This window comes from Lissotriton vulgaris, chromosome 4_1 (assembly GCF_964263255.1).
Source record: "Lissotriton vulgaris chromosome 4_1, aLisVul1.2, whole genome shotgun sequence".
NCBI classification, from domain to species: Eukaryota; Metazoa; Chordata; class Amphibia; order Caudata; family Salamandridae; genus Lissotriton; species Lissotriton vulgaris.
In genome coordinates this window covers 960,278,740-960,298,324 of record NC_141691.1, presented here as the reverse complement: position 1 = coordinate 960,298,324, position 19,585 = coordinate 960,278,740, and the positions used below count along the sequence as shown (strand labels likewise).

The following is a 19,585-nucleotide window of genomic DNA, read 5'->3' as shown; positions in this document are numbered from 1 at the left end:
CTGATGAAGTTCGTATATGCACCTATGCTGAATTATTTTACTTGCTCCTTTACATATATTCAAATGTACGTGTGACCATATTAGTTCCTTAGCTTAGCCTGTGTGCCACCATTTTGTGTATCCCTCTGTGCCTGCGGGCCCTGCTCGCTGCGTGTCCTGCTCGCTCATGTGCCCCTCCCGCAAGAATACAGAAATTCACTAAGACAGCAGTTTTCGTTTCTCGGCTTGCTGTGGCCGAAACTAACAAGTCTCTTCATCAGTAATGTTCTCATGCCCAGAGACGCCGAAGCCTAGCTCCATGGCCTTGAGTAGAGATAGCGATGTATCCCTTGCAGGTGCATATGCCTGCTGTATGATGGCATTGTTCACTGGTCCGGGTTTCGGTGATTTTCCACAAGGGGCGTACCCTCACTTACTGTATTGCATTATAATGTATTGCTGTGATGCAGAGAGTCAGTCCTCTCGTTCGCACTCCTAGGAGTGAGGTCGGACAGGGCCCTCTCATATGAGTGTTGTTTGGCCTAATAAAGACTTTTGTTTATTCTTCTCCACTGTCCGGCTGACTTCCTATATAGTGACTATAGGTGAGTGCGGTAAGTCACTCGGGTGGATTTGAGCCACGCTTATCAATGAGAGTTAAAATCCTGAAGTCTTCCCTAGCTAGGGGGGAGCCATGCCAATGGATGGAAAGGGGTAGAGGGGGCCATGCCTAGCCTGGCGAAGATGGACTTTGGGGTCGAGCACCTGGTCTGGCATAGACCAGAGAGTACTATGGGTGCAAGCCACACCGACACCTGGGCCAACTACTAGCACCCCTCAGACTCAACCCTGCTGGCGACGGACCGGCTAAACTAGGGGCTGAGGAACGGTGGCCGGCATAATAGAGACGCTATATACGGTAGGAAATATACCAAAAAAAACCTTGTCCGTGGTCTGTCCAATCATATCTCCCCGCGCTCCGCTCTCTACACTGGTTCTCTCGCTCCTCTACGGTCGTCCAGTGCCATGTGCAATAATGCAACAGCTCCAACAACGAGGAGAGTTCAGGGTTCTCAGACCCACAACACTCCCTACGGACCATACAAGGAAGGGCACTTCTTACGCTATGCAAAATTTTCACATTGTCGCACAGAGAACTTTCTGATCTATTATAACTTTGAGAAGGGTTTGTGTTTACAAGGAAAGATACGCTGTTCCCCACGTGAAGGGGGTTTGATGAAGGGGTAGTGAGGGGTGAACCAAGTGATGAGGAAGGCCCCAACTGTGAAGGAAAGGGAGGGGAATCCTCCCTTTCTGAACTAAAACCCTCCAACACCCAGCGAGCTAGGTGTCATGCTTCATTATTTGGGTTTGCTCGTCGTCAAGCTGGCGGTGCAATGCCTGACGGGCACCCGTGAATGGGCTCTTTGCCGGAGATCTTTTGTTCCTGCCGGTGGTGCAGTGCGTGTGAGGGCACAAGTGAAAGTGTAGATGCAGGGGTATGGTGATTTAAAAAAGGTTAGATAATCCACTAGCTAAATTTTAATATTGTGGTCATCTACCTTATTAAAAAAGTGCAGTGAGGGTGCTTGCTGGTGTGATGATCCAGCACGGCACGCTCAACTCAGTTAGACTTGGTCAACATGCTTCATGCTAGTTGTTCACAAGGATACAGTGCAATTCATCAGGACCTATCGGAAATCGCTATCTACACACTGCGGTGGGTGGAGATCCTACCTACCACAAAGGAGAGTGCGGGGCAAACAAATTTTGCTTGCCACTTCTTATTGGGACCCTACTAGGGAATGGAGTAGGCTTCAACGGTCTTCTCCCGTGCTGAGTGCCTCAGAAGTAGGCACCCTGTCCGCGGTACGGACGTCGCCTAAACACCTACCCGCACGATCAGGGATTTCCTGGGAAGCCGGAGAAAGGTTACCTTTTCCGCAAAGGTAGGAGGTGGGTCGTGTCTAAACCCTGGCCTAAGAGGATGCTCCCAGCTAGTCATGATGTTGCCTAATAACAGAGGCTAGGTTTTGCTGACATTCCCTTTTAGGAAATTCTAGCTCATCCATTGATGGGCGGTCACGAGGCTGTGTTTGCGCTTGAACATTGATATATTTTCTTTTTTCAAATTATTTGTAGATACTGTACACAATTGCTGCTCGTTTCACCAGCTTTAAAAATAAGGCGGGCAGTAAAGGGAGATATATTCCATGAATAGTCCCAGAAACTAATTGCCTCTAGTCAATTCACATGGCTGAATTTTCATCTATATCGTCAACCTAACCTAAGTATACAGTCATACTCCCACATACAATAATTCATCTTTCTACCCACCCATACTTGCGCCCATCCATTTACCAACTCAACTCACAGGTTGTATTCACCGACAGCCATCCATCCTTGTGCACATCCATAGAGCCATTGAGCCATCCATATACATCAAGCCAAAATCTTTCCCTGTAGGCATGTCTATTGTGTGACTGCATATCTGCCTCTTTGTGTGTCCAATGTTATAGGCAGGGGAAACCCAATCAACCCTTGTAGGCTTGGGCGCTGTGTAATTAAAGTCAGAATATGCTACAAGGGAATTATTTAGGAGAAGTTAAGCTTGTTTGATGAGTTGTACAAAGGTATCCCACTCAATAGTATCCACAGAATAACAATCTTAATTCAAAAAAATAAATAAATTAATGGAAGGAGAAGAGAGAACACACAGAGCAAAAATTATATTATGACACATTTTTTTTACTGCAACAAGATTGGGGAGATAGATACAAACAAATTAATTAAAGCAAGAAGTCATGAACAAAGGTAGACAATATTTTTTCACTAAAGTTCATAACTGAAAACATCAACTCCAATTGGTAAAACACGCAACCTAAATTAATTAATAAACATGGTTGTGAGTTAGTGTCAAAACAGCATTAAAGGAGATGATGGAGTGTCGACGTTTCGGTCTAGAGGGCAGTCGTCAAATAGACCATCATCAGGACGATATTTTTCTATGCTGAAGAAACTCCCTGGAATTTCCAACAGAATGCCGAGTAGGATCAAAAACGGCAAGAAATGTGGGGCGCAGTGTCAACCACGAGTAAAATCTTGGATATTAGAAACTCGGGCCACATCCGTTGACCTAGTTTCAGTTTGGCTGTTAAATCAAGTCAGAAGAAATATCCAGACGCTTTGAAACACGAGCTTGAGCGGCATGCAATGTATCTTTGCTGGTTCGTCGGAAACGCCGACTGAGCCAAGATCGAAATATGCTACAAGTCCCTTGTAGCATATTCTGACTTTAATTATCTTTGTGTGTCCAATCATATCATACAATTTATAGCCACTGCAACAAAAGGTAACAAAGAACCAAAACACTAAAACTAAGCTAGATCAGTTTCTTTTTGTTTGTTAATCCTTGTGTACGGTTTTTACAAACCCATTTCTCCATATCTTCTGTACCCAGAAATGTAAGGGTTGTGATGTCAGTTTTTCCAACTATTCTGAAGAACAATGCATGCCTCTTGCACTGAGTTCAACGCTTTTAGGGGGCGTGACTATCAGTCACTAGCGTGTCATCCCGCATCTTACTCACGTTCAGTAAATACATGTTTTACAATGATCTTTGTCACGCTATGAAACCATGAAAGTTTCCAGGCACAGATGGTATAAAAATACAACGTGATCATATGGTTATTAAGCTGGAGATGAAATCGTTTTAAAGTTGGTCCTGTTCTCAAATGTCATTATCAGTAGGTATTTTCTATTCTGCGTGGGATGTCTGTTCACTGATCTCGCCTGTAAAAGAGTGTTCAGACACCCTCGGCGCCTTATTCAATGACGTGAGTGTCTCCACTTGAAACAGAGGCCGCAGGGTGTCACAGAGGAAGAGCAGAAGCACTCTCAGGAAGCATGCCACGATGCACACAGCCATCACAACCGCTGGAAAAGATATGAAAAACATTTTTTTATTAAAATCAGTGCTTTAAACGGGAAAAAATAAGTGCAGGTACTCATTAAAATGAGCTAGAGGTGTAGTGAGGGGCGGAGCTAAGGGCAAGACCTGATGATACTTAACAACTTCTATATTAGTTGCAGCACATACCAAAACACATGAGAAATGTGTTTCTATAAACAAAGCTGGTTAACTCATTACACAAAATGAAAGAGAATGCGATATGTTAACATTTACCTTTTTTTGCAATAGTTGCACCTTCTTAATTTCATAGTGTTAATTGCTGTTTGCCACAAAAATATATATTTTTGAGCACGTGAGTAGGAAGAGACTGAAAATACCCCCACGTCGCACCAAAGCTCTTATGGCACCAAGCAAATGAAGCAACTCATCATGACCCTCCCCAGAAGATATCTCTTGTCTCTTGCATCAATCTATCCTTTCATCCTACCATTTACCTGCTGATGTCCACCATTTAACCTTTACATTCTATCGTCCATTCAGTCTTTCATCAATCATTCAGTTTTTCACCATTCCGTCTCTCCACCCTTCATATCCAAACCTATCCAACCATCCATCTCCAAACCTATCCATTCATCCTTTCACTCATCCATCTCTTTATCCACCCTTTCCCTCACCCATCAATCCTTTCGCTCGACCTTCCATCAACCCTTTCACTCCTTTATTCTATCCACCCTTTCACTCAATCCCTCCTTTCACTCATCCATCATCCACCCTTTCATCCATCCTCCCTACCTTTCATTCATCCATCAAATCCTTCACTTATTCACCCATCATCTGCCCTTTTATTGAATCATCCACCCTCTTTCACCCATACATGCTTTAACTCATCCATCCATCCACCCTTACTCACTCATCCATCCACTCACTCATCCACTCACCCACCAACACTTCCTTTTACGTTATTTATGAACTTTGTTGCAGAGCACAAACAAAGAGCCATACATTTTCTTTAAAATACATCCTGAGAGTGTCTTGATTCTCTTTCTCTTTCTTTCACCTTTTTCTTCCAATAACAGGCATACAAACAAACATAGCATACACACAAAAGACTCAGGTAAGATAAAAGCCATCTTTTCCCTTTTTTAATTGCAACCAGGGCCAGGCTGGCTGTAGCCTGATTGCCACTGCCAGGGGACTGACATGATTCCTGTGCTTGCACGAGCGCACAGGGTAGTGTGAATCTGATTGACAGCACAGGGCCTGAATGGACCCTGCTCTGTCAAGCACAGCGTGATGGTGAGCACCCGGACATTATTCAAATTAGCCCTGCTGAATAGCTCAGCTGGGGCTCCGATCAGGGCTACAGAAGTGGTGCCTGGCTGCCAGAGACACGTTCTACTCCTGCTCACCAGCACTGCCAATGAGCCTACCTTTTCATGAGTACCAGTATTCTCCAGGGCAGTAGAGAAGTGCTGGTACTCAGAGAGATAAAGCTAAGAAGTGCTGGTACTCAGTACCGGTGAGTACCGGCTCATTTAAAGCACTGATTAAAATAGAGGAATTGTGCAAAACAAAGACTTAGAACATAAGACTTTCCTACCTGAAACTAATGAACGAACTCCATGGCCCAATATTGCGACAACTTCAGTTTAAAAGTATATAGTAATTGATGCATAAGGTGGGGATATCTACAGACTTAATTTTTTAGAGGAGGGCCTACAAGGGAACACAAGCAGTAAATTGTGAACAGCATGTACATGTGCATTCACGCACATTATAGATAATTAAGGAACACGGGGCACATTGAATACATTATAAATATATATGCGTGTATATTTATGCATATATATGTATTTACTGAAAAACAAAAGCTTACAGAGACGTTATAGTTAGGCTCAGATTACACTCATACAAAACCATAGAATTCAACAGTTATAGTTACCTGAGCTAATTATAACTTACGCCCGCAATGCACTGTTTATGACCTCACATATTACATCACTCATGACATGGAAAGTGACATCACTCATGACATCACTGAATACATCTCAAATGACATCACTGGTGACACCAGTGATGACATTATCCAAAGAACCATGCACACCCCTATACAAAATCTCATACACCTACTCACACACCCACACAACTACTCACATACCCATTCACAGACCCACTCAGCTACTGCCACACACTCACTCACTTACTCATACAGCCAGTCACTGAACCAGTCATTCGCCCATATAGCCACTCACACAGCCACTCACTCAACCATACAGCTACAAAAGACCTACTGACTCACCCATACCACAACTCACACATCAATTCGCTCATCTATAAAATCAGTTTTCATAGCCATTCACACATCCATACAAGCATTCACATACCTACTCACTTACTCATAAACCCGCTCAAACAGCCACTAACTCACCCATACACCCACATACACACTCAGTCAGTCAACCATGGGGCTACTCACGCAGGTACTCACCCACCAATACAGGCAGTCACACGACCACTTACCCACCTATACAGCTACAACCACTCACTCATCCATGCAGCCACTCACATATCAACACACTCACCCACACAGTTGCTGGCATACCAACTCACTCACCCATACAGCCACTTACACATCCACCTACTCACCATACAGCCAGTCACTCACCCATACACCCACTTACACAGCCACTCACAAACCCATACAGCAACTCACACACTCACTCACCATTATAGCCACTCACAAAGGCACTCACTCACCCATACTGTTACCCACAAACCCACTTATTTGCCTATCCAGCTACTTACACACCCATTCACACACCCACACAGCCACTCAGACAACGACTCACTCACATATTCAGACAGTCTCACAGCCACTCACATAATATATGTTCAAAATGGTATCACTCATTAGTAATACACTTTGGGCCAGATGTAGGAAGCCAAATACCGGTCGGTAACGGCCCAAAATCGGTAAAATCGGCCGTTACCGACCGGTATAGCGAGAAAGAGATGTAGGTGACAAATAAATACCGAATCGGTAAATATGAATCGGAAAAATACCGACTCGGTATTTACCGAGTACATATTTACCGATTCGTTAATTACCGATAGGAAAATTACTGAGTCCTCATACACCGGATCGGTAAATAAGAAATCGGAAAACATGCCCATTGAGATGTAGGAAAGGCCAAAAATACCCAATTCATCGAAATTCGGTATTTAAGAGTCGGTATTTACCATGGACTGAAAGCAGGTGGTAACCATGTGCATGCTATAAAAAAGGGCCCAAAATGCACCACTGTTGTCAAAATGGCCGCACTCTATGTGATTGCGAGGAGGCGAAGGCTACAGGCAGCAGGTCTGAGGGTATGGCAAAGGGAGGAGCAGATGTACAGGCAGAGGATCACTCTGTTCCAATTAACTGAGCCTGAGATACTCCAGAGGTACAGGCTGCACCCCAATACTATCATGGACCTAATAAGGGACCTCCACCCATACCTGGATCATCCAACACCCAGGGCCCACGCCATCCCTCCCCATGTCCAGGTGCTGTGTAGCATTCACCTGCTTGCCTCTGGGAGCTACCAGAGTGTGATAGCTGCAGTAGGAGGTGTATCCCAGAGCTGTCTGTCCCGTTTCTTCAGGAAGTTCCTGGATGTCATGACTCAGAGAATGGGACATTACATACAGTTCCCTGACACACCTGCAGAACTTGCCAAAACAAAAACAGACTTCTATGGACTGGCACACTTCCCGCATGTGATAGGCTGCATTGATGGCACCCACATTCCCCTATGCCCACCTGCAGCCACCAAACACATATACAGAAACCGTAAGTCTACGCACTCCATCAACGTGCAGGTGATATGCAATGCAGGGAACATCATCACCGACATAGTTGCCAAATTTCCAGGGAGCACGCATGACTCCTACATATTCCAGAACTGCGGAATATACACACGGCTACTGAATGGAGATTTTGGAGATGGATATTTGCTAGGTAAAAATGTTGTACACACCCTGAAATGGATCTCAGCTCAATGTGAAATGTGAATGTAAATCATGTACCTCTCGTTCTCTCCCAGGTGATAGTGCATATGCCCTGCATTCCTTTGTGCTGACACTGTACCTGAACCCAACCAACAGAGCAGAAAGGCGATAAAATGTGGCACACAGGTCCACCCGCAACGTAGTGGAGAGAACCTTTGGACTCCTGAAGAGCAGGTTCCATTGCGCGACAGTACACTCCCATCCTGTGTTGCAAAATAATAGTGACCTGTGCCATATTGCACAATCTTGCTACCTACCAAGGAAGGCACAGAGGTGGAGTTGACACATCATGAGAACATAGATGACGACCAAGAACATGCAGAGCCCCAGGCAACAGGACCAGCCGCACTAGATGGCAGATTGAGACAGACAGAAATAACACAACGATATTTCTAGGTAAAGTATGACACATACACAGGTATACTTCAGGACATGAGTAGTTTAATCAGCACTACATTATAATTGTCACATGAATGTACGTCAATGTCACTGGCTGCACATTCTCAGTTGCTGTCACTGTGTGCAGTTGAGTCAGTCTACCGCATAGGTCAGTGCTTGCGTCCTCGCACTACATTGCAGGATTTTGGTGCCTGTCCTTCAGGTTCCCTGCTGGTGCCCGACTCCGCATGGCTGTGCCTGCCGCTCCTGCGCACCTCCGGTACAGGTGTACCGGAGCCACTCCTGCTGGTTGACCCCTCAGTCTCCTCCACACCCGTGTCACCAGCATTGCCTGTGTTTGAGGTCAACATCTGCTCCATCGCAGAGGTCACTCTACCCATGCCCCGTGTTAAGTCTGTGCAGCTGTGCACTATTGCTTCCTGCATTGATATGGAGCATCTGCAGAGGAGTGCTGTATTGGTAGCGAGCCTATTCATGGCCTTGGTCTGTTGGCGCATGTACTGCCATTCCCTGGCACGCTGGAGATGATCCCTGTCCAACTTGTCGGAGAGGACTCCCATGTATGTCGAGATGTCTGTGATCCCTTGTGCAATCTGCTCCAGGCTAGATGCCATTTGGCTTATGCCCTTGTCCATGTTGGACATTTTGGCGTTTATACAGCGCACCTGCCTATGCATGGCTTGCAGTGATTTGGCCTGCTGGCGTTGAACTTTAACCATCGTGCCCTCCAGCCCACAGAAGACGCTCTCCCCTTCCTGGCCCTCCCCACCCTCACGTGCCCTCCTGCCAAGGACACTGGTGCGCGCTGCGCCTGCTGCAATAGTTGGTCTTGGCCTGTCAGCCACTGGCTCACTCTTTTGGGGGACATCTTCCTCATCCTCTGATTCAGAGGTCTGCAGGATCCTCTGCGGGGACTCCGCATGGCTACTTTCCCCTCCCGGCATGGACCCTCTGGACATTGCACAGGGTGTGTTTGTGAGGTCAGGAGATCCAAACAACAGAGGGGACATTGGGACAGGTGTAGTGGGTGGGTCTGGAGATGAGGGCTCCTGGGTGGGGTCGTTTCCTCCTTCTCCTGCGCTGTGACAACTTTTCCTCTTTTCTTTCTCCCCTCTTTAAGTTGGTGCTGGCCTCTCCTCCCTCGGCGGTGCAGAACTGCGTGACGACCCTCCTGTGGAATCAAATTGACATAGGGTCAATGTTGTTGTTTGTCTTTGTGTGTTTCTTAATTAAATAGTCTGAACACCTTTGCACAGTCCACATTGCTTGTTTGGGGATGTGTGTGGCATGCCTTGCTGAGTCATGTGTGGTGTACTTTGCATCTGTGTATACATGACTACGTCTACCATGATGCATTGCTGGCACAAAGTCTGAGCTCTCCTGCACTGTGATGTGTGTACAAAGTTGGGTACAGGGTTGGGATTGCTGGGGGTGGATGTGGGAACATGCCTCTTACCTTGTTTCTTGGCTGCTTTCGCTGTGCTATCCAGGTCTCCTATCCCATGGATGCATTCAGGCTCCATGGTGGTTTCCACTAGCTCCTCTATTGGTGTCAGTTTTGGTGCTTTGCTCCTGCCACCTCCAGTCACACCAGCATCCTTTTTCTGTGCTGCAATTTTCTTCTTCGTCACTATGCGCAGGTCATACCACCTCTTTTTGATGTCCTCAATCTCCCGGTGGGTGACACCTATGGCATTGACTTTGGCCTGAATAGCTAGCCAAATGTTCCTCTTCACAGTCTCTGCAAAATGCAGAGACTGTCTCCCAAATATTTGGCTGTAGTGGCTAACTATTTCATCCACAGCCACCTGTAGTTCCTCTGGGCTGAACTTTATCTTCCTTTTCCTCTCACCACCATCCTTTTGGCCTTCCTGTGCCTCCATTGTGTCAGTCTGCTTGCCTGTGGATGCTCTGCTTCTCTCTCCTCTGCAGAATTGTTTGTTCTGTTGGTTTCCACCTGCATGGGTGTGGCCACTCCCAGGTACTGGGGTGGGGTGCTTCACTCTCATTGGTTGGATTCACAGGGCCTTGTTTGTGGGGTGTGTAGGCTGTCCCTGATTGGTTGGCAGGCTCACATGGCGTGTTTCCGAATTTGGATTTTTCCGAATCGGTGAATCCCATTAATTCCTATGGGCCATGTGGCCCATAGGGTTGCTTGGGTTTCACCGACTCGGAATTTACCGACTCGGTAATTACTGATTTGGATTACCGAGTCATACCGATTCGGTAACTTTTAACGATTTTTTACCTACATACCATTTACCGATTCAGGAATACCGATTCGGTATGAGTCGGTATTTATGAATCGGTAAATGGAAATTACCTACATCTGGCCCTAAGTATACCTTTGTTTTTTTCAGTGAATTTCTATTTTTTTTTAATGTTATTTGCTAACTATAACATTGTTGTAACCTTTGTTTTTTTCAGTGAATTTCTATGGTTTTTTACATTTTCTTTCCTAACTGTAACCTGTAACCTTTAAGAGTGAGTGCATGAGTGTCTCTGTGTGTGTGAGGGAGTATGTTTCAATGGGTGTGTGAGTGAGTATGTGAGTGTCTGAGGTGGTCTGGGAGCGGGTGCATGAGTGTCTGAGTGGGTTCATGAGTGTCTGAGTGGATGTCTGAGTGGGTGTGTTTGTGTCTAAGTGAGGGTTTGAGTGGGTATGTGAGTGGGTGTGAGAGTGTCTGAGTGGGAGTCGATCTGTGAGTGAGTGAGTGAGTGAGTACATGTGTGTCTGAGTTGGTCGGTTTGTGGGTGTGGGAGTCTCTGAGTGGGTTTGTAATGGGTGTGTGCCTCTGAATGGGCCTGTGAGTCAATGCAGGAGTCTGAGTAGTTCTGTGAGTGGGTATGAAAGAGTATGAGTGGTTCTGTAAGTGGGTACATGAGTGTCTGAGTGTGTATGTGAGTGGTTGTACATATCTGAGTGGTTCTGTGAGTGGTTGAATGAGCGTCTGAGCAGGTCTGTGAGTGGGTTTGCGAGTGGGTGTGAAAGTGTCTGAGTGGGTCTGTGAGAGTGTGTATCAGTGTCTAAGTGGGTCTGTCAGTGGCTGTGTGAGTGCCAGAGTGTGTGAGTTGGTGTCTGTCTGGGTGTGTCAGTAGCTGCATCAGTGACTGGGGCCTCACAGAACTGCACCTTCTCCTTTATCCAAAAGAGTCCACAGGTTTGCACAACATATCTACCCAAGGGGAGAACTTTTTACTGGTTAATTACTAAGTGCTACCTCCTTGGGTAAATGTCCAGTATGTATTCTACACCCCAGTTGCGTAGTGAAGCACGGGGAAATTTCACCCGTGACCTTGTGTGTCTTTTGACAATGTGATTGTTCCTTGTGTGTCTTTAGGAATCAATCGTTTTTATTACGTGGCAATTATGCATCTAACACAGCTGGGCTGCCTACATCCATCGGCCGGCAGAGCGGAGTACAGTCACATGTTACACAGCCTTATGGGCCTACACCCCGGGGGGCGACCCGGTGAGGATAACTACTGCACCAGAAGGAACAGGCAGCCGAGGCCACCATACCACTTATTTTAGACTGACAAAACAACCAAAGAAAACCCCCTTCGCGCACCCCCCTTCCCCACCCAATCCCCCCATCCCCGGACCACCCGAAACCCCCCCTTTCCCCCTCCCATCCCTTCTGCATCAGCCTCATCTACCCACTCAGCACCCCAAACAGCAACCCCAATCGCCCGCTTGGCCCCCCGCCCTTGCTGTCCCCTAATGAGCTACTCCCCCTGGCTCCACCGGGATGAGTTGCAGAATCTGCAAGAACTTTGGGCACGTAACCTCCTGCATATCCTGTGACAGGAGATGAATGAAAAGTTCCTACAACTCTGCATAGTTCGCTCCTTTGCCCTCCACCCCCAACGAGAGTCGCTCCATCGTCAACAGGTGCCAGAGCAGTCGGACCCAATCCCTTGGATTCGGTAGAGCAGCAGTACGCCATTGCACCAGGATAACTAAGCACGCTGCCAATAACGCCAGGGTGATCTGTTTGGCTCGCAACAAACGTAAGGGAAACGCTCTCGCATGGTTGAGTCCAAGCAACACGTGTTTATGAGCCCTAGGAAAGGTAATGGGAAAAGCCTCATCGATATCATCAAGTACCTGCTTCCAATACCGCTCCAGCTTCGGACAATGCCAGAGCAAATGCATCAAGGTGCCCGGCGCCCCACAACCACGCCAGCACAAACCAGAACAACTTGGGACCCAGGATTTAAGACGAGCCGGGGTGTAGTACCAATAAGATAACATCTTATAGAGCGATTCATCCCCTGCAAAGTTAGTAGCCATGTGGTGCGAGCGGTAAAACACTCTCTCCCATTCTTTATGTGACAGTGGGCGCCCCAACTCCGTCTCCCACCGAACCTGAGCTTTAGTGCGCAGTGCTTTATGCCACGCAATGATCATAGCATACAAGTTGGACCTCACCTTGCGGTCATCATCTTTATAAGCCACCCACCTTTCCAGGGACGTCAATGGACGGAACATGTTGGCGCAATTAGGGGCCTGCGTGACTCAATAGGCCACCTGGGAATATGCAAAGGCGTCCGACTTCGGGATGGCATAATAGTCCCGGCACAGCGACGAAAAGGAAAGCAGCCAGTTAAAATTAAAAAGGTGCCCGCTCTCTTGCACCCCGCCTCCCTCCAACGTTGGGAAAGTGGGGAAGAACAGCCAGGCGGACAGTCTGGATTGTCAACAATCGGCATCATAGGCGACGGGAAGGTGGTCCATCCTTTTTGCAGAGCCAACTGGTCCCACGCCCTCAGAGTCGGCGAGGTCAGCGGAGAAGAGTACAAGCCCCAAGCCCTATGCTTCAGTGGGAGCCAGAGTTCACGCCAGATGTTACAGCCAGCCACTGATTGATCCATGAAGAGCCAATGCTTACTAGAACATGGCCTGTTCCACTCAAGGATAAAGCGCAGACACGCCGCTTGATAGTACGCCCGCAGCGCGGGGAAACCTAATCCCCCGTTGGCTCTCGGAACCGCAAGGAGCGAGGCAGCTATTCGAGGCCGTTTGCCGCCCCCTAAAAATTTAGTGAGCAACCCCTGCAGCGTCCGTGGAGCACCCGGGGGGGCTCAACGGCAGGAGCTGGAAAAGGTAGAGGATGCGAGGAAGGACCATCATCTTGACCTCCGCCAGCTTGCCGAACCACGCCAGCCGAAGGCGGGACCAGTCAGACAGAGATTTAGTTGTGCCATCTAACAGAAGTTTGTAGTTCAGCGAGACCATCGGCGCCAAAGACGGGGCCAGACAAATTCCCAGGTATGGCATGTCCGACTGCACCCACTGAAAGGGGAAATCCTGTTGCACATCCTGTACCTCCGCAGCCGGGACCGATATATTAAGGATCTGGGATTTTATGAAATTCACCTTAAAGCTTGCAACTACGCCAAATACCCGCAGCTCCCCGGAAAGGCAACGCAAGGAAGAATGAGGGTTCGCAAGCAAAAGGATGACATTGTCCGCGTAGAGGCAGATTTTATGCACGCCCACCCCAAATCGTATCCCCTCAATGCCGTCATTAGACCGCACTCTGTGAGCAAAGGGCTCCATATAGAGCGCAAAAAGCAACGGCGACAGGGGGCACCCCTGTCGCGTCCCTCACGTGATGAAGAAAGGGGCAGACCTACAGCCATTTACTCGCACTGTCGCCTTCGGCGCCGCATATAAGCAGCCCACCCACCTCAAAAAATTTGAACCCAAGCCAAACGCCTTCAATACCGCAAACAAATAAGTCCAGTCAACGCGGTCAAAGGCCTTCTCCGCGTCTATAGTCAGTAAGAAGGCCTGTTTGCGTGACCGATGCACCGAGCCCATAAGATGCAACAACCTTTTCATGTTCTCGCCCCCCTGCCTCGTCGGCACAAACCCACCTGATATGGTTCTATGATGCCGTCCATGTAGGGATTAAGCTGGGCCGCCAAAATACTGGCAAACAGCTTAGCATCGACGTTCAAAAGCTAAATCGGGCGGTATGAGCCGCAGTTCATGGGGTCCTTCCCCGCCTTGGGGATGACCAAAATCGAGGCATCCGCCATAGTAGGGGTAACCCTAACGTCTCCAGAAAAGAATTAAAAAGGCGAGTCAACAGGGGCGCAGCTCTACGCAAACTGTCTTATAAAAACGGCCGAAAAGCCATCTGGACCAGGCGATTTGGCCAACTTCAGATGGGCAATCGCTGAAATGACTTCCTCTGTACGTATCTCTGACTCCAGCGTCTGCGCCGTGGCCTGCGAAAACAGAGTCACACCACACGACTCCAAGTATCTCTCCACCCGTGTCAGATCTGTGCGCTCCTCACAATATAAGGTTTCATAAAACCTCCAGAACGCGTCCGCGATGAGCGTATCTGTAGTGCACTCACCCTCATCCCCATCCCTAATGACCTGACCTGTAGATCTCTGCGTCTGAGCCCTGAGCCTATGGGCCAGCATACGGCCCCCCTTGTCCCCACTAAGATAGAATTTGTGGCGCAGGCGCAAGAGGGCATATTCTGCTTGATCCAGATCAAGGTGTCCAATTCCCGCCAAATGCATGGAGCACCGGTCCGCTTATGTATCGCTTCCAGGGCCCCCACATCTCTCTCTAACTCCTCGCGCTTCTCTCTACGCTTCCGTGCCAGTGACGCAGACACCGCCAGGAAATCTCCTCGGACTACAAACTTGAGCTCCTCCCATATGGACTCCAGTGACATGCCCTCTGTGTCGTTATCTTTCACATACTGAGTAATGGTGGCCCTAACTCGGGTCACCACAGACTCCATATTCAGCAGCGAGTCTCGCAAGCGCCATCCCGCCGAGGGCGGTCGCTGACCCGCCGCAGCCAGGTACACTGAGATGAGGGAATGATCTGACAAGGCGCGCTGAGCTATCGCAGCCGTTGACAAGTGGGGCAAGAGCATGGATGAAGCTAAGAAGTGATCTAAGCGCATACGTTTTGTGCGCTGCCGGATAGTAAGTAAAATCGCGCTCTAATGGGTGCTGGGTCCTTCCATATATCATGCACTCCCCCCTCCATTAGCCATTGCTTCCCCCCCAGGGACATGGCCCCTGTCTGCCCTGAACGTTCAGCCGACCTATCTAGCACCGGGTTCATTACCAAATTCAAGTCGCCCCCCACCAGTACATAAGCATCTGGGGAAGCCAACGCCTCCGCTAGGGCCGCTTGTAGGAAGGCCTCCTGGTGATCATTCGGCGCATACAGAGAGCCCACTGTTAAGGACATAGACCCCCACTGAATTCGAACTGCTAGCAAATGACCCTTAATCTCACAGACCTGGGATAACATTTTACAGTGAGCCTTGGCGCTGAGGAGAATAGCCACACCTTGCTTTTATGCTGGACACGAGGACCAAACTGCACTGGGAAGCGGCTGTCTCACATTCTATTAATGTCTTTAGAGAGGAGGTGAGTGTCCTGTAGCAAGCACAGTAGTGAAGTAGTGTGGCTCGCTGGTTAGAGGCGGCAGACCCGAGAGCAGAGGACGGCCCGGGACCAGGGTTCGATTCCCGGCGCGGCAGGTGTCTGGACCAGGGTCAGCGGACTCGATAATTCTCTCGCCTCGGTGCCCACTCTGATCAGCGATCACACTCGGCAACTCTGGGCATTAGCTTGCCTCATCTTCACTAACGGCCCCCCAGACCGCTGGGGATGCCTGGTCTCACCCTGGAGATACCCATTAAGGGACCATCTCTCAGGGAAGCCAGGAAGGGTTTCGCGGCGGTCGAAGCGCCAGGACGCCTACGGGTAGCAGTGCGCTATATAAATGCCTACACACACACACACACACACACACACACACACACACACACATCCCCATCCACACTCTCCAACATCGACAGAATGGCCGCACGCATAACCGGGCTATTGAGGCCCCGAACATTCAGGCTAACAATTTTAAGATCCTTACCCATGCTCACCCACGGGGAAAGGCTGCACCAGGTGGGGTAGGCTGAACTGACTCACTAAGGGCCCAAACACTGCCTTCCTAAGAAAACGTAGCCCTGACTAAACCCAGCGGCAATCACCACTGGGTAATATATATAATAAAGATATATAACAATTAAACTTTCCATGTTAAGAGAATTAGGACCCCATTAGGATGTCGGGTGGATCGCCACCGTCATGCGGGCAGTTGCGATCGCCCGACATCCTTCCCCGCCCGCCACCCATTTCGCCCCGCCATATTATTATGGCGGGGAGGACCGCGGCGGAAGGAAAGACCGTCCGCCGCTTTTCCACCCGGTCGACATGTCGGCCGGGCGGAAAAGGGTTAACATGGTGGCGTGTCAGTTAGACACCGCCATCCATAATAGGATATGGGCGGGAACATGCTTACGGGAAGGCATGCAGGAATCTCATGCGGGGGCCTGTTGTGGGCCCCCAGGGATTCTGGGAGGTGGGGGCACACTTGGGGGGTACCTATGGTACCCCCCGCAGTTCAATGTACAACATGGCAGCCACCGCACTGTGCCCGTCACGTTGTGCATTGAAGTGCGCAACGTGCATTTTTAGCATTGCGCACCGCCCGCCGCAATGTTAAAAATGCTGGATGTGCCCGCCAGTGTGGCAGGCGCATCCTAATGGCCCCCACGGGACTGCTGCCCTTATGGCGGGCAATCCCGTTTTACGTCGGGATGGCGGGCAGACAAAGTCTACCTGCCATCCGAATGGGCCCCTTAGTCTCAGACCCAGCTTTTGAGACCCAATTGATATAGGGCACGCCTCTCATACTTACGGTAACCTGATGACTTTACACTAGTAAGAATGCAATGCTCCAGTCTTGAGCATTGTGGTAGTTTACATTTTAATTCCAATGGATGATCACATCGGAATACAAGTGTCAGTCTAAGGAAGGAATAGAACAGGACCACTGTGTCTTTATTGACATAGGGTCCTATGAAATTAAATTAAATGTGGCATTTGTAAAGCGCAAACTGTTGCTACCAAAGGGGCCTCCTGATGCTACCAGATAATGAGCTTCAGCAGTGAAAAATTAGGATCTAGATGAGTGCAAAGCAAGATTCATCAGATGTTCCATAGATCCATGTCTTTAGGGCCTTCCTAAACTGCTCTTCTGATTCCATTGATCTTAATTTGCTTGCCATGAAGTTCCAAGCCCTTGCCCCTAACACAGTAGCCGACTTCCCTCCCCTGGTTTTGAGTTTGAAGCATGGCACTTTAAGGAGGTTTGCAGAAGTGGGTCTAAGTGTCCTCATTGTCGTGCATGGTGTGAATTTTGTGTTGAGATATACTGGCCCTAATCAGCGAGTTGCTCTGAAAGCCGCAAGGAGAAGTTTGAATAAAATTATTTTGCGTAGCGGGAGCCAGTGAAGTGTTTTCAGAGCCGCTGACGCCCCACGGGGAAGCTTTAAGACCAATCTAGCTGCTGCATGTTGTACTACCTGTAGTCTCCTCAGGGTTGATTTATTAACCCCTACCAGGAGGCTATTGCAGTAGTCTAGGCTTGAGAGTATTAAGGCCACTGCCACTGTTTATCTTGCAGCAAGTGGGCGCAGGTCAAAGAATTTTCTCAGAGTCCTAATTAGGCCAAAGCAAATACCCACCACCTTAAGTGCATGGGGTTTGAAAGAGAGGGAGGAATCAAACCATACCCCCATATTTTTTGCCACTTCCATTGTAGTTGGAGGGGCTGCTGCTTCTTTCAGCCACCAGTCCTTAGGTTGAAAGGGGTTATTTTTCCCTATCAGTAGGATTTCAGTCTTATCCGTATTGCAATGGAGGTGGTTGTTTTTCATCCATTTGATGACCGCAGTAAGGCAGGCTTTGAAGTTTGCTTCTGCCTTCATCGAGTTTTTTTCAAGAGACAGGATCAGCTGAGTGTCATCGGCATAAGATGTTTCGATCCCGTAAGCCAAAATGAGGGAAATAAGTGGGGCCATGTATATATTGAATCTGGCTAGCAAGATGTTATGAGAGATGGTATCAAACGCGGCAGACAGATCAAAAAGGATCAGCACTGCCTTCTAGCCGCTGTCTGTAATAAATTTCAGGGTGTCAGATATTTCCAGTAGCTCAGATTCAGTAGATCATTTTGGGCCAAATGCAGATTGATGAGGGTGGACATTCTGAGCTGATTCAGAAAAATTGGAGAGTTCCTTGTTGACCATTCTCTCTGTGATCTTACCTAAAACCGGTACAAGGGCTATGGGCCTGTAATTGGAGAGATTAGAAGGGTCTATATTTTGTTTTTTCTTTAATGGTTTTACAATGGCGAATTTCCATTCATTGGGAACTATGCTGGAGGATAGGGAGGAATTTACAATATCATTAGCCAAAGGATTCACTATGTCAATGATATGTTGTAGTATCGTTGGGGGGCAGGCATCCAATGGCGAACCTGATTTGCATGCCAAGAAGGCTTCATGTGTCTCGGATAAAGTAACAGTTTGAAAGGCTTGAAGGACAGGCATTCCCTGCCTATGATCTTGCTCATGTTCGTTGATAGATTCAGGTAAGCTTGAGGTACCAAAATCCTTTTGTATATTCTTGATCTTGTCTTCAAAATATGTTGCAATATCATTGGGAAGCATTTGAGAGGGAGGAATTTCTGAGTGTAGAGCTTTGGGGTCAATAAAAGATTTTACAATTTCCAAAAAATCTCTTTTTGGATTTGCTTCGCCAAAGCTATTCTATTACTGACGTATTCTTTTTTAGCTGATTTAATAGCGAAGTGATATTGTTTCCTATAGCTTTTAAAAATATGAAAATTGGCTACTTTTTATCCCCTTCTCCATCTACATTCTAGTTGTTTACAATGCAGATGTTGTAGCGCTAGATCTTTCGTAAACTATGGTCATTTTAAAATGACAGTGATAAAGTTTTGGTTGAGAGAAAGTGACATGCAGGAGAGAACTTGATTTTTAGAAGTCATGCATAAAAATATTACAAAACATCAAATGTTTAATATACAGAACCCCACATTAACTGTTGAGTATGGATAAATTTCTCTTATTTCCACCATCACTCTACAAACCCAGCATCTCTTTTTTTTCTTCCTCTCCGCACACCTCCTGTATCTCTTCTCTGTCACATCGCTCTATAGTCTCAGCAATTGGTCACTGCCCTACCTCTTCACAGCTTCTACATATATTAACTGTTACATATCACTACATCCTGTGCAACTCTTCACTGCCCATCTCTTCTCAGCACCCGCATCCCTGCACTGTCTATTCACTCCACAGCCCATGCTACGCTAGAAATCCACAT

The 19,585-nt window shown here is 47.9% G+C and overlaps 1 protein-coding gene across 1 annotated transcript in view; it reads right to left on the bottom strand.

Annotated features, from left to right (window-relative positions):
* Positions 1-3,357: 3,357 nt before the first annotated feature.
* The window catches only part of LOC147722756 (uncharacterized), a 529,150-nt gene continuing 512,922 nt past the window's right edge, over positions 3,358-19,585 (bottom strand). Inside the window, exon 7 of the mRNA XM_086965224.1 lies at positions 3,358-3,915. Coding sequence (XP_086821350.1) covers positions 3,737-3,915 — 179 coding nt within the window. The 3' untranslated portion in view covers positions 3,358-3,736. The remainder of the gene's footprint in view (positions 3,916-19,585) is intronic.